This window comes from Melopsittacus undulatus, chromosome 8 (assembly GCF_012275295.1).
Source record: "Melopsittacus undulatus isolate bMelUnd1 chromosome 8, bMelUnd1.mat.Z, whole genome shotgun sequence".
NCBI lineage: Eukaryota > Metazoa > Chordata > Aves > Psittaciformes > Psittaculidae > Melopsittacus > Melopsittacus undulatus.
Window position 1 is genome coordinate 4,528,662 of NC_047534.1, and position 14,361 is coordinate 4,543,022.

Sequence of the window (14,361 nt, forward strand, 5' to 3'; positions counted from 1 at the left end):
GTCAACCTTCTCTTCAGGCTGCTGCAACAGAGCACAGAAATGTGAAAAACAGGATTAAAGATTCAAGTTGTCTGCTTAAAAACCAAAAATGGTTTATCATTTATCAAAAGTGACACTTCAGAAGTTATCTGGATGGTGTGACATAAACCTGTACAATCCACTTCCACATTTTGCATAAAGTGATGTTACAGACTTCCTTTTATCAGAGTTGCTGGAGCTCACACACCCATTTTTACCTGCTGAATCTGTGTATTAGGTACAAATGTTAAAAAGTAATACCCACGAACTTTGCAACTTAAGTTACAAAGTTTCTTTTTTTAAGGAAAATATATTATTCCCATAATATCCAAGGGAATTGATATACACAGGGGTTAAAAGGAATATTCCTTTTGCCTAAGTTTGGCACTTACCTTGCAAGCACAGGTTAGGAAGACTTTAGGAAAACTTCATCTAACAGAGGGAGAAGCTCACTGAAAGGGTCTTTCAGAGGAGAAATCCAAAGTTAAGTCTTTAAACCACCCCTTTAAAGGCAGTAACCTTTCTATTTTCTGCCCAGGCACAGCGGCCTCCAGGTGTTTTTCAGAAGTCAGGCAGTGTACATTCCCCTGTGTTTTGCCTCAGTCTGGAAAGTCTCTGACAATTCAAACTGATCTCAGTGATGGCTGCCAGGGTCATGCCCCCTGACTATCCATTCCCATAGCCTCTTCTGCATTGTCCCTGATACTTTGTGTGACCCCAGGATGAGCTAGTTCAGGGAGCTAAACAGATGAAAATTAACTTTAAAAACACTTCCCTTAAAAAGCCTAGATCTACATTTTTAATATTTCTGAGTAATATTAAAACACCCCAGGGGCATTTCACAGATAAGCCATATTATCAGCAACAGACTAGAATATATTCTAGTAATAGATTTGTTATTTTTTGTAGCAATGGCAGAACAAAAAATAACCCTTAGTAAACCAAAAACACTAATGCTGAAGATACAGTATACAAATATATATGTCTACAAGCCAAGAATTTGCATAATGAATAGATCTTATAGAAAGTCATATGTGTTTAAAAGTAATTTAGTATGCACATGAAAATAAAAGGTTCTTCCTTTTCTGGCTATGTAACCCCTTAGACTCAGACCTCCAAGCGCTACACGAGCAGATTCTTATAGAACATACTGGAAGTTCTGGGGCTGTGACATTCCAACGGCCATGTCCATAAAGGAACTGGAAGGTTTTTTTACACAAAAAAAACCCCTAAACATTTATCACATCTATTTAACACCTATTTATAACCAACAAACTGAGTAAACAATGCACTTTCATGAGAAAGTACACCAACTACCCCACATCTCCAATGTAGTTAATATCTAGGCTACATGTGAGGCCACTTATCAGGAGAGTCCTAGGAAATGAACATTATGGAATGATCTGCAATAGTCTGCAATAAGACCAACATCAGCACAGGCAGAAATAACTCCAGAAACCCCAGCTTCTTCAGGAACAGACCTTGATGAAGTTATATTTTTGTTCTACATGAGCTGTACTGGCCATTTTTAAGATGCATGGAGCTAAGAGTCTTCATTCACTAGGAAAATGCTCACTCCAGACAAAAATAGGAACCAAGTCCAACCAAACACTTTCCAGATGTAATAACTGTAAGTAGTCTAACCCAATGCCATGCTATAGCTGCGAACAGATCTTCCTTTACTCCATACAAAGTCTTCCTGTGCTGAATTTGAAAGATTTCAAGTAGATAAAAGATGGAGTTACTGACCAGAAAAGAAAATACTGAAAAACTGATAAGTGAGCAGTATTCAGTCTTAGGTCTGACTAATGTAGACAGTAAATTAGTATGTATCAATTTAAACTTAATCATAACACACAGACAGAAAGAATTCAGATTAAAGATGCACATGCTACTTTAGTTCCGGCATTTTCTAATCTCCAGATATCTTATTAAAATTATTCTAGTTTATAGCTGCAAGAAAACACAATTTTGGAAAGACTGACAAATCATCAATTTGCTCATTTGAGACTATTTAAATTCATATTCTGTCTGTACCCTTGAAGAGGGAGTAAGAAAGGTCTTGTTCTGCAATGAGCCCTGCATGAACAAGACTTTGCTACATGAGGAATCTAATTGCCTCTAGTCTGCTCATAGATTCATTCCAGCAGAAAGGTCCAAGTGAGCCAAATAACCAGGTCATTCAGAATGGGATGTTCAGGTAAAGTGGTATCAAAGTCACTAAATGCATTAAAATCTTCTGTTTGAATCCAGAGTGTGTTGAAGACTTGTATGTATGTGCTGGTAAGCACAATAAAACAACCCAAAAATCCCTATGAGACATACAAAAGGCCAAGCCCTTCACATGACAGTTTCCTAATAATTCACTTTATGATTGTTAAAATTTCTGTGGTTTGTTTAATCAGCAAACAATCTTTAAAATATTAGCCAATACTTTGTTGTTCAAAATGTATGACTATACACAGAGATGAAAGAACCTTCCAGAACAACTTTTCAAGGACTATGAGTCACAGACACAGATTCGCTTCCATTCTTCTTATGTGAAAGTCACACAGTGTAACCACCACAGCTTCTCTCTCCAGGTCAGTCCTGGGCTAAGCATCTTCTGGTAATGCATGAAAACAGTACTGATAAAGACTTATTACATACGCTCTTCCTTCACCTCTAATAGTACTATTACACTGCACACTCAAGAAACCCTGTACCTAAAATGTTATTAGAGATACATACACGTTTCTGAACATGCTTTGAAAAGTCAAGAATAAGCTGTTTTCAGAAGAATGTAAACATATAAACCAAACCTAGATTGACCACAGTAGAGAGTCAGAAATCACATGCTATGGCCACAGAAACAGCCAACTCTCTCCACCCCATTTCTATTTAGACAAGGCTTTCATCTACTCCTCCAGATCAATTTTTCAATTATTATAATTATATACACAAAGAATTCACCTGTTTAAAAACTAGCACATACTTAAAACATTCATCTAAAGAAAGGAGACACAAGAGGAAATCCAATACAAATTAATGAGTTTCCAATAACCAGTAACAGAATCTTTTTGGAATTAGAAATGCATCATTCTATACTTAAGTCAGAACACTGTTCACTCTCTATTAAGCACTGCCCTCACATTTAATCATTTCTGTTCTTCCAACAACTATATAGGCAAGTTGCTTATCATCTCTGCATCTGATGCAGTTTGAAATTTGCTTGAAAATACTTCCTATACTTAGCATATTTAGAAATTACACCAGATCAAATATTTGAATTTAAAAAGTTGGGCCCCAGAAACATTTTCTTCTACCTACCATGTCATGGCTTCTGTCAAAGTATAATAGGTATCAGTATCACCTTAAATGCATATTCAGGTACACGTAGAATTCTGAATTAAGATTTGATCAAGAAGCATAAAAAAGATTACACTTCCATTGCTGTAAAACTAAGAAAAATCAGACAGGCTTCACTTTCTTAATATTTAAAGATACCCATCTCCTGCAGGAAAAGCTTAAAGCTTTGCACTGCTTTTATCTATTCTGAAATCATTCTGAACAACAGCCATCAATCCAAGGGAGTATATTTTTTAAGTATTCTTTCACTCTTCAACAAAAGGAAGACATTGGGAAGATACTTAAAGCCATTAAGATGCCTCTAGCAACTTCCAACCTATTTAAATAAGCAGAATTTTTCTATTTCCACACAAATATTCTAGTATTTTAGTAAACATTTTGTACCTCAGCAGGCATCAGTGTTTGTTAATCTCATACATAACTAATAAATTCCAATCCTACAACGACCTCCATGGATTCAACAGGACTATGCCCAGGCACGCTAGACCCCTGAGCTAGACGTCACTGCAGGAAAATGTTCTAAGTACAGCAGTCAGTTACTGTGTGGAAATGATTCACTTCTACCATCACCTTGCAAATTCTAATTTGATAATTATAGTGATTATCAATTAGCATCTCATCACTATTTGATGACATACAATGACTTGAGGCTAACTAGCACCTAATACTCATATTTAACAAAACTGCTAAGAAAAAAGGCGCCATGGTAGAGACTGGCAGGCATAAAGAAAGAACTGAGTAAACAAAGAATTGTGCAACAGTTTTCAGGCTCTTACAGGTTAATTTTTCTGACAAGCTTCCATTCACAGACAGGCCAGTGTAATGGTGAGATACAATCTGAACAGGCATCTCTGCAGGCCTGCAACCATTACAGAAGCAGGAGAACCATCCTTGGCTGCACTCATGGGACAGGCCACAACATTTGTCATCTGTATATTTCTTCCACCGGGAAAATCATTCACACAACTGCACTGACAATACTAAGATTTGAAGAGAATGCTTTAATACTCAGTACAATAAATCTCTATGCTCTGAAATAATTAAATTCACTTTGAAAAGGAAAAAGAAATCAAATAAATCATTATATGTAATTATGTAACACAACTACCGGAAGACAGAGAAGCTGGAGAGCTAAGTACAAAATGAATTTATAAGTGGTTTTATCTACAATTTGCCTCAGATCTGCTTTTACCAGGATGATCTTTCAAGTATTGGAAAATCCTCAACCAACCTGTTGCAGCAGAAAACCTTTTCTTCTGTTCACCTTACAGTATGAACACTTAATCTCAACAACTTTATCTAATCTGTTTCCTCTGAACTAAGAACCTGTATTTCAGTATGCTTGAAATATTTCTTATTTCTTTAATGCTGAAGTAATTATTACATTAGCTGGTTACAGCATAGGATTATGATTCATTCAAAACAGCCATGGCCCATATATTTAGAATGTTCATTTTTTTATCAGATAAAAAGATTGGAGTCATGTAATTCTCTCATGCATATGACCACATCATTCCATTAAAAACTTTCTGTGGCTGCAGCAAAACTTCCATTTTGGTGAAGGACTTGTATAAAAATTGTCATTTTCTCTCTAAATTTTTGTATGAAAATGATTAATGTATTAGGATCTATTAGAATTCAGAGTGCAGAAAGAACAGTAAGCTATGAATGAATATGAATTTTGTGAAAACCCAGTAGAAGCTCTCTGCCTTAAGACCTCCACACCAGTTTACGTATCAAAGAATATTTAAAGAACTGTAATGTATGCTTTTTGCATTATATAAAACAAGTATTTTGTTTCTGCATTATGTAATTGTTGGATGTCCTCTAAACTCCATGCCTTTATCTGCATCAAAGTTTCTCAGAAATAGTATTTCTCACTCCTTGCTTCCCCTCTCCCTCTTAAATACTGATGTGTCAAACTTGGTATTAGGACTTTAGGATACTTTGTAAACACTACATAACCCCTCGAGGTATGCATTACCTAAAACTGATACTATTACAAATACTTAGTAATCCAAAATATGCTACTGAAACATTTTTCTACACCATGTGCTAAACTAAAGTTCCAACTCACTTTTTAATCCATTAATACAGCTGGTTTACTACTAAGCCATACCAAACTGGTTTACATGGCATCTAAACTGATTCCTGAATCACTGGCACCTTAAACTGCCTTATATGATTTTTATTTTGCATTTTTAATATAAACAGCAAGAATCACTAGTGTTTGTGTTCAAAAATGAAGCATCATGTTGTCATCTATCAGTAACAAGTACCAAAAAGGAAAGAAGGTAAGATTTAATTTGCAGCGAGAATCATTTCAGGTATGTCTTGTTTCAGAATAACAATGCCCTGTTAGGGCTTGCAGGCCTCAGCATAAGTACTTTGGGAGTAGCAATGACAGCATAAACAAAGCACTGAGAACAAGGTTTATAAGGGTGGAGTCCATTATTAAACACCAGATTAAAACTCTTCTGTATCCTGCGGCTCCAAACTTTCTGAGGATGCAGTAGTAAACCCTGAGCAAGCAATCTACAGCAGACTTGGCTTAAAACCCCTCTTCCTCAACACACAAGCCCATCCAGCTATTAAAACTGAATGCACCGTTGTTCCCTCTGAAATACTTGAAAACAAAGAACTAAAACACAAAGACCATTCCCCTTCATAGAGTATTAACTTCCGCTTCTAATAACTAACGCCTCGTCCCACAAGATACAGTTCTGCATTGTCCAACACACACCACTTCAGTCAGACAATGCACACAGCAATAAAACTCAACCCAGCAAAGAAAGTGAAAGCTGCGTTTGTTCAGCATGTTATTTGGTGCAGCCAACTGTAATGCTTCTGCCTGCCATTTATTGTTTACTCTGTCAAAGGATTATTAAGAATTAAGTTACATTTGGCAATTTTTTTAGAAGGGAATTTACATGCAAAGTGACTGGCACTTGATATTTAAAGTCTATTGGTCGACTCTGACCCTTCCTTTACAAGTGACTCATTTGACTGCAAGGATCTCTGATGTGGAAATGCTCAGATACGAATCAATTGCAGTTTTTGTCTCGGGTAAATGTTACTTGGCAATCCAAATAAGCGAACAATGCTGGAACCAAGGTTCACATAGAATAGTATTCATATGTTTAAAGAATTCCTTTTACATGCCTGATTTACTTCTAGTTGGCGGATTTATGACTCCCCTTCCCCTAATAACTTATCTCAGCGCCCAGTGTTTTTAAACACACACACACCAGCAGTTAACTCTTTTGCTGCCTAGAAGGACAGAAATGTACAGACATATTTAAGCAAATAATAAAAAGCAGGTTTGGTTCTGGTAGGGCTTTTGAGTCTCAGTGGAAGGCTGGAATAGGGGAAGGGTAGGACAAGGAAGAGAAACACATAGGTACAGTTTGCAAATCCCTGTTCCATAAAGAAACGATTGTGTGTATGAAACGACCATTGCCGGATGAAATCAGCTCAGTGCAAATTCTGCAGTTTACCTCTGACAAGGATAAAGTAAAAGGGTTTCTCTGCACCCGAGCAAGATTCCCTTCCTCTGAGAAGGCAGATGCGGCATTTCTATAAACAAAAACGTCTCTAGCCCTACCTTGTGCCAGTGCTTGCAACATGTGGAGCTGAAGCAACAGAAACGCCCACCATCCCCGACAGAAGATGAAACAGAAGTTTAACTTTATCATCATTCCGCCTCGCCTGCTATTCCTCCGGGCAGTAATTTCGCGATCCAAGGTTCTTGCCTCACTGCTCCCCATCCGATCCGACTGCCTGTCACTCCTGACAGCACTTTGGTCATTGCTCATTCCGTACCTCGAGGCCGGGCTCTCCGCGGTGGGGTGGGTACATCCCCCCTTGTCTTTGCCCCGCAGCTTGGGGGGAGCCGATCCCCCCACTTCACAGGAGCGGCGGACTCTTTGATTTGCGCTCACTCTGCATGCAGCCCGAAAGCGGCACTCTCCGTGCATCCCGGTATTATAATCACCACCTAAGTCAATGTTTCTGGTGGAGGTATTGATTGCACCAAAACAACCAGTCAGAAATGTGAAACACATGTTTCTCTGCGCTGTCACATCCAATGCCTTCCACAGAAAGCGAGTAAGTTTATGGGCGTCAGTATTTCAGTAAATCCAGATCCTTCAGCACATCGCTAGCAGAAACAGAGAGAGACTGATCCATCTCAGCCACCAGCAGACAATCCAAAGAGTACCTTTCATACCGCAGCGATGATGGAAACTGCTCCCCCCGTGATTCTTATGAAGCGTGGTGAGTTTTCCAGCATGTGTCCCATTCTCCTGTGGAAACCTTCCCGGCAGAAGTGCTAAAATTCCCGTGGCAGGAGAAACAAAAAGCGTTGGGGGAAAAAAACCCCAAACCAACCACCAACTAATTGAAAGTATCTTGTTATTCCTTGCACTAAGGATTTATTTCAGACAATTTCAAGATTAGCCATGCAGACAGGGTAGACTCCAGATATCCCCGCAAAGCTCTGCATAGTTTATATTAATCCGATTTTCCTTTGGATACAAATCCCTGTCGTCAACAGGAGGGTCTGAAGGGTCCTCGGGCAGGTAAACCCAGCAGCTCTGGCTGTGATTCCGGCTCGCTGTGCAGTCAGTCCGCCACAGGCCAGCGGCGATGTCACTTGAACTCTCACGTTCAGCCGGAGGTAGGGAAAACCTCAGTCGATCGCATCTCCCTCCTCCCCCTCCAACACTGGTGCTGATGTCTCCCTTGCAGGCACACCACGATAAAAAATCACCTCTAACATGTAAAGCGCTGTTTTTCTGGCCGGCTGTGGAGGCAGCAACGAAACAAACGCTCAGCTGGAGAGTGTCCGGGGCGGGGGGAGGGATAATCTCCCTAAACAAACAGCAACAAGGTGAAATCCTTCCAGCTTTGCTTAGATGGACTCCTGCTCTCCTTGTTTATGCAGCCTAGGGATCCCGGTCCTTCCTCTCAGCGTCTCTCCCTCACAGAAGCTGTAAACACAAGAGGGGACAGCGCTAGCACAACCGCGGCGGCAATAAAACCCTACCGGAAAAAAAAATAGATATATAAATAAATAAATGAAAAAGGCGCTGGAGGTTTTACATTTAAACAATGCATCGGGTATTGTTCCAGTCCGGCCTTCCGAAAAGGCAAAAGTTTCGTGGGAGATTCCTCTCCTCCCCCCCTTATTTAAACAGAAAGGAGTAACTATAAAAGTGCACCCAGGGTAAACGCACGTTAAAAACAAAGCACCTAACGCGAAGTTGATAGAACACAGTTCGCGTCTGCTCTCCCCCGCCCCCCAAGGCAGCCTGAACTTTTCTCGTCTCCTGCAGCCCAAGCGCGGTTTAACCCTCTCCTGGTAGCGGTCGCACCTCACAACACCCCATAGAGCCGCCTGCCTCCACCCCGCGGCCGGCTCCCCCTCAGCGCCGGCTCCGCGCTGCCCGCCCCGGCTCCCTCACGTCCCTCCCTCATCACAGCCCTCTCTTCTCACCCCACCTTCCCCTGACCTACACCTCAACGGGGTCCTGATAGTGCGGGGAAACATCCTCCACGGGGCTGAGGAGGGAGCTACTGATATGGGGGACCGTGTGTGGAACACTGTGGACTGGACGGGAGATGGTGAACGTGTTTCGGTACCGCTTCACCTCCGGCTCTCCACACCCCCCCCCCCCCGCTCCCCTCAGCACACACTGCCCCACCACCCGCGCGGGACCTGCCCGCCGCCGCCGCCCCGCCCACTTTCCAAGGCCAGGCCGCTGATTGGCCGGCAGGGGAAAGAGAAGGGAGGGGGGGGACGGGGACGGACGTCGCCGCCGCCGCGTTCCCGCCGCTCACCAACGGCCCGCGCGCGTGCGCGCCCGGCGGGCCGTTTCCCCACGTCCCCGCGCTCGCGGCGCCCCCCCTAGGCCTGTGCTGCGCTGGCGTTTCCGCCGGTGCCGCGGGTTCGAATCCCGGCCTGGCGGCTGCGGCTGACGGGTCACGCCCGGGAAGGCCGGGGTGCGGCTGCCGTCAGCCGGCGCTGTGCCCGGCAGCCGGGCTTTAATTTGCGAGCCAGCGAGGAAAACAGCAGGTATGTGATGGAGCCAGGGAGCCCGGAGGTGCAAATTAACCCCTCTTCCTGCCCTTTGTGTGGTCTCTCGTTCAGCCCGAGGTTTGGCAGCGCGGCGAAGTTTCAGAGCTCGGTTTGGTTTCATTCAGGGAATGTTTGAGTTGAAGGCTGTCAGCCGGTTTCTGCTCCTTCTTTTCCTCTCTGACAAGCTGCCTCTTACGATAGAGCCGTGGAGGCAAACACAGTAAATTATCCCTTCGACTACAAGGTCATTTTTTTTGTGTTGTCAATCGTTGGCATTACGGGTTTCTCACCGAAGTGTGGTATTCAAGAGGGCACCTTTTATATCCTGCCTTTATTAGTCGTTAGCATAAAAACGGTGCAGTATCTTCAGTTTTCACACCACCCCAGTGCAGGTGAGCAGCAGTTACTAGTTCTGTGGTAATGTCCACCTCGTGTGTATAACACATACCCCACAGTTGCCCCCTTCTATCCAGCCATCATACTCAAGACAACTGCTGATTATCTTTCCCCTTGACCCTCCCTTTGCATCTCACAGGTAAATGTTGCTTTCCACCTTTTCATCTCCACTGATGCCTGTTATTAAGGTTTCTGACATCCATTTTTTACCCTTCCTTGTTCCCGGTGTGTTAGACCTTGTTGTGCCTGTGCTCAACGAGTTGCTGTACTTAAATTCTTCTCCTCACACCTTTTCCTGGTAACTAAAAGATGCGAGCTCTACTTCAACAGCCGCCTCTCCCCTGTGCTCAACAGGGTGCGAACAGCGTTTGTGTTGTATCTCTCACACCACACTTTCCTTTTTTTGTGTGTAGACCACATGAATAATTATCTACAAATATCAGGCCCCAGTGCTTATGATTTTCCCTTCAATATGTCCGTTTTGAGAACAATGCAAAGTGAACCCAGATTGTTTTCAGCTGTGTTGAGAACTGACCTCAAGGAAGTAACAATCCGCTTGTAACTCCCATCGCGCCATTCATAGTCATTAATTTACTGCAGCATGAAGAAACTTTTTTGCTTTAACTACCAATTTGGGTGGGACTGATTTAACTGGAAAGGGAAAGTACTTTATTGTGTTAGGGGGTTGGTTTCTTTTTAAGTACCATTAACAAAGGAGCATAGAGCTGGTGATGGAAATGTTAGCTGAAGATTTCCATATCAGTTTGATCTCTAAGGGGAGTACTCGCTTCTTCCTTGTGAGCAGTTTGCGGTGGTTATGTTGTTATTGTCTCAAGAAGAGTCATTGTCAATCTGTTAAGCTTAAAAACAAAGATGCTACCGAAGAGAAATACTGATTTCTATTACTTTGATTAATTTTAGTGGAAGCTTGTTTCCTCTTGGAATTCATACATTTGCCTTGTAGCACTTTAAATCAGTTCAACATGCAAATGGGAATGGGAAGATAACCTATTTTCGTCATTTAGGCCATGCTGTTTAAGAAGTCTTTAAATATGGTAGTGTTTATTGTCTTTGCCAACTCTACATCTTGGGTGAAATCTTTTCAGTTTATTTCCTTATTTTTAGCTATAACCATGTCACTTTGACATGTCAGCAAGGACAAAATTTGTGGTTGGCTTTGTAGCGGGTTTTTTATTTGCCTTGGTTGCAATAACTGTACTTAATAGTGTTGAAATGAGAAAAAGATTACCTCAAGCGTTGTTATCTAGGTTAGTAAAAGCATTTGACTATTTTACTACCTTTGTTCTGTACCTGCTTCTACATTTGCCTATATGCATGTAGCAAATGAGAAACTAAACCATTAAACATGCATATGGAAGAGTGAAAAGCAGAAACAACAACTCTGATGCTCATAAAGACTGAAAAAAAGAAAAGAAGGGCATGGATTTTCAGGGTCTCTGAAAGTAAGTGAAAGAAAAGAAGCAGCAGTATAATTAGTTTAATTTAAAGATGGAGAAAAGGAGGTAAAAGAGATTTTTTTCCCAATGACTGTTATGTTCTGCAGTGAGGTGTGAATATGGTAAATCTTCTAAGGGCTGCTGACTTTTGTACAATTAGTACAGAATGGGGGAACATTTTATTTACAAAAGTGACAAGACAGTGAGCCAAAAGAGAAAGGAATAGAACGCTCCACTACTTAAGACTGGCCACGTAATGAAAAGTCAGCTTTCTAGCCAAGAAAATGGAATCATAGAACTACATCCAGAGGAAAATCTTGCCACTGTTGTACCCTTAATTCTTAGTTTCTGTTTACAAGACTTTATATCTTCTATGGCATAGTTTATTGACTCTTTTTAGTATTTGGAACTAGAAAACTAAGGGAGATCTCTCCTTTAGAGAGAGAGGTCTCATGTACAAATAATTTTATATGCTTTTTTGAGAGATGCAGCAGGTTGTTTTGACCTATCCTGATGCAGTCTCTGGTTCTTGCAGTCCCTAATGAGTACTACCCAACTGGATTGTAGATTATACCAAAGAAGCTTTTTCAGCCATGTAATTGCTATGATTTGCTTGCGTACTTGAGTCCTGTAAGCCAAGTAATTATCCTGCATTCATTCTTTGACGTATATATGATTAATATTGTATTATGTGGCATTTTCCACCAGTGCGTTTCCTTTGATGATGACTTACTCAACCTGAAAACTTTAACTGATAAGGAAAAAACCCTTATCAAAAACTTGGAAAGCCATATGGAGAGAGCTATGAACACTTTTAACAGGCAAAATGAAATTATACTGTTGCAACCTGAAAATTAATATTCTAGTAAGATCTCATTGAAAGTAATGTAGAACAATTAATATTGCTATTTTCTTGGATAGAAGTGTTTCCTACAGAAGGTATAGCTCTTTTAGGTACCATGAAAACACCATTTGATGGTTTGTTCCTGCACTTCCATTTTCTTCAAGCAAAGATTTACAGTGCAAAACCAAGCAAGCGATTGCATTGACTACTATGGGGTTGTCCCAGCAGATTTTTATATTGTCTTTCTTTTTCTCTTGAGAGGGACAGCGCTTTAGAAAACAATGAGTATGTGAGTAGCAAGTAACTTCAAATGGGGTTGTTTTTCACCTTACTGAGTCAGCCTGAATGCAGTGAACTATTGGGATGGGGCTAAAATCTCCCTTAACAAGGGTATATTCCCCAGGGTCGCTAACCAGCTGCTTTACGTCTATGGTGTAAATATACTTCTATGTCAATAATGAACACTAGAAGTGAAGGAAAAAAATATCACATTACATAGCTGGAAGTCTCAGGAGAGGCATTAAACAATGACTTCACCATACTTCTGGAAGTATCTTCTGCAGTGAACACTGTTGCAAACGCAAGAATAACTCCCATTAATTTTTACTGAGTTTAAATAACTTAATATGGTGTCAGTTTATAAAGCCCCAAACCAAAGAGAATGACAGATTTTTGTTTTCTCCATGTGGTTTGAATTTACATAAATTAGAATTAGATTTATATACCTCTTAGGCCTCATTTTAAATTCAGAAATGCTAGCAAACTCACAGTTAAATTCTTTTGCTTCCTGCATAATATGATTGCGCTCAGGAGTGCAGGAACAGAGGAGGTGCAGTTCTAAGGCACAGCGGTAAAAGTTGAGGGCAGAGTGAATAGATCCAAATGTATGCTTCATGGCTTTTGTGAGTCCAGGAGCTATCCTGATAGAGCCATTGCACAGCTGTGTTTATGTTTGATACTGTTAAACTGATATGGACAATGTCTGTACAATCAGGCTGGTGTAGTTTCTGAAGTATCCCATCTTCAGTGTTATACAGATGTAACAATAGGCTTTCCTATTTAGCTATCAGAAGACATTCTCAATGACCTAGCCATCTTGCCCTGCTGTGTTTTATGGAGTAGAGTTAGTGAAGTAACATAAAGGATCAAGACAACAGGTTCTGCGTGTTTGAAATGTAAACGTTTGAAAACATTCTTAGAGCCTCCTAGAGGAGGACTACAGGGGCTGTAATAATTCTACTCCACACTAGTTTGGCTACAATGTAGAGAGAGATCTTATTTTAAGAAGTCTGTCTTCAAACACCAGCTGGTCTGGCTATCCAGCCATGGGTTGCTGGGATTGCCCTTTCATGATTCGCGTGATGCCCCAGGTGTAAGTGACCTGAGCACTTTGAAGAGTGCCTGAAATTGCCCATAAATACTAGGGAGGACTTCAGACAAAGACTAAATCGTTCAGCTGTACCTAACCTCTATACATACAAGTGCCATCTTGGGGACTTTCTCAGCCTTCTAGTTGACTGGGGAGAAAAAAAGAAAGCACAACCTGAAACCATAGGTACAAAAGGAATCTACTAAATTGGAGCTGAATATTACTACTGAAATGCATTAATGCATCTACTTGCACTTGATCACACTTGTTGGAAGACTTTCAAAGATTACCATGAGACTGTAGGGAGTGTTAACTATGCTCTTTCCACCACCACCATCACCCCCCTTTATTTTTCTCCAGAACTGAAGCAAAACCCATCTACAACATTAAAGGCTTCTGTAGGACGTGCTTCAGGTACACATAAAACATTAAGCACTTTGAAATGAGACTAGATTTCAGGATGGTTTCCATTCTTCAAAGTGGTAACTTTGATAGAAAAAGTAAATTTTTAAGGAGAAAAAAGCAAGAAGTTGAAGTCACTGTGTGCTATACAAGATCCAGTGTGATTTCTTCTGGTTTTCTTAATCTCCTGATCTTGCTGTATGAAGATGCTATAATGGGACCATGGTTTCGCCCATCAGGGTTGCCGGTTCAGTGGTATTGTCTTCCATATGCTTACTCACAAAGATATTGTGAAGACTTAAACAACATTCTTGCAGCCCCTGGACAGTGTTGTAGAAGACTGTGTTTTTATCAAGCACATGGCACTTTTTCAGATTGCCATGGTTTAACAGCAGCCCTTGCTCACACAGCACACCACCCCCCTTGAAGGACTGCAGAAGTTTAGATT

General features: G+C 41.1%; 1 protein-coding gene across 1 annotated transcript in view; it reads right to left on the minus strand.

The window, feature by feature from the left end:
* SDK1 (sidekick cell adhesion molecule 1) overlaps nt 1-7,473 on the minus strand; it is a 411,616-nt gene extending 404,143 nt beyond the window's left edge. The window contains exon 1 of the mRNA XM_005145297.4: nt 6,971-7,473. Coding sequence (XP_005145354.3) covers nt 6,971-7,430 — 460 coding nt within the window. The 5' untranslated portion in view covers nt 7,431-7,473. The remainder of the gene's footprint in view (nt 1-6,970) is intronic.
* Nucleotides 7,474-14,361: the final 6,888 nt, after the last annotated feature.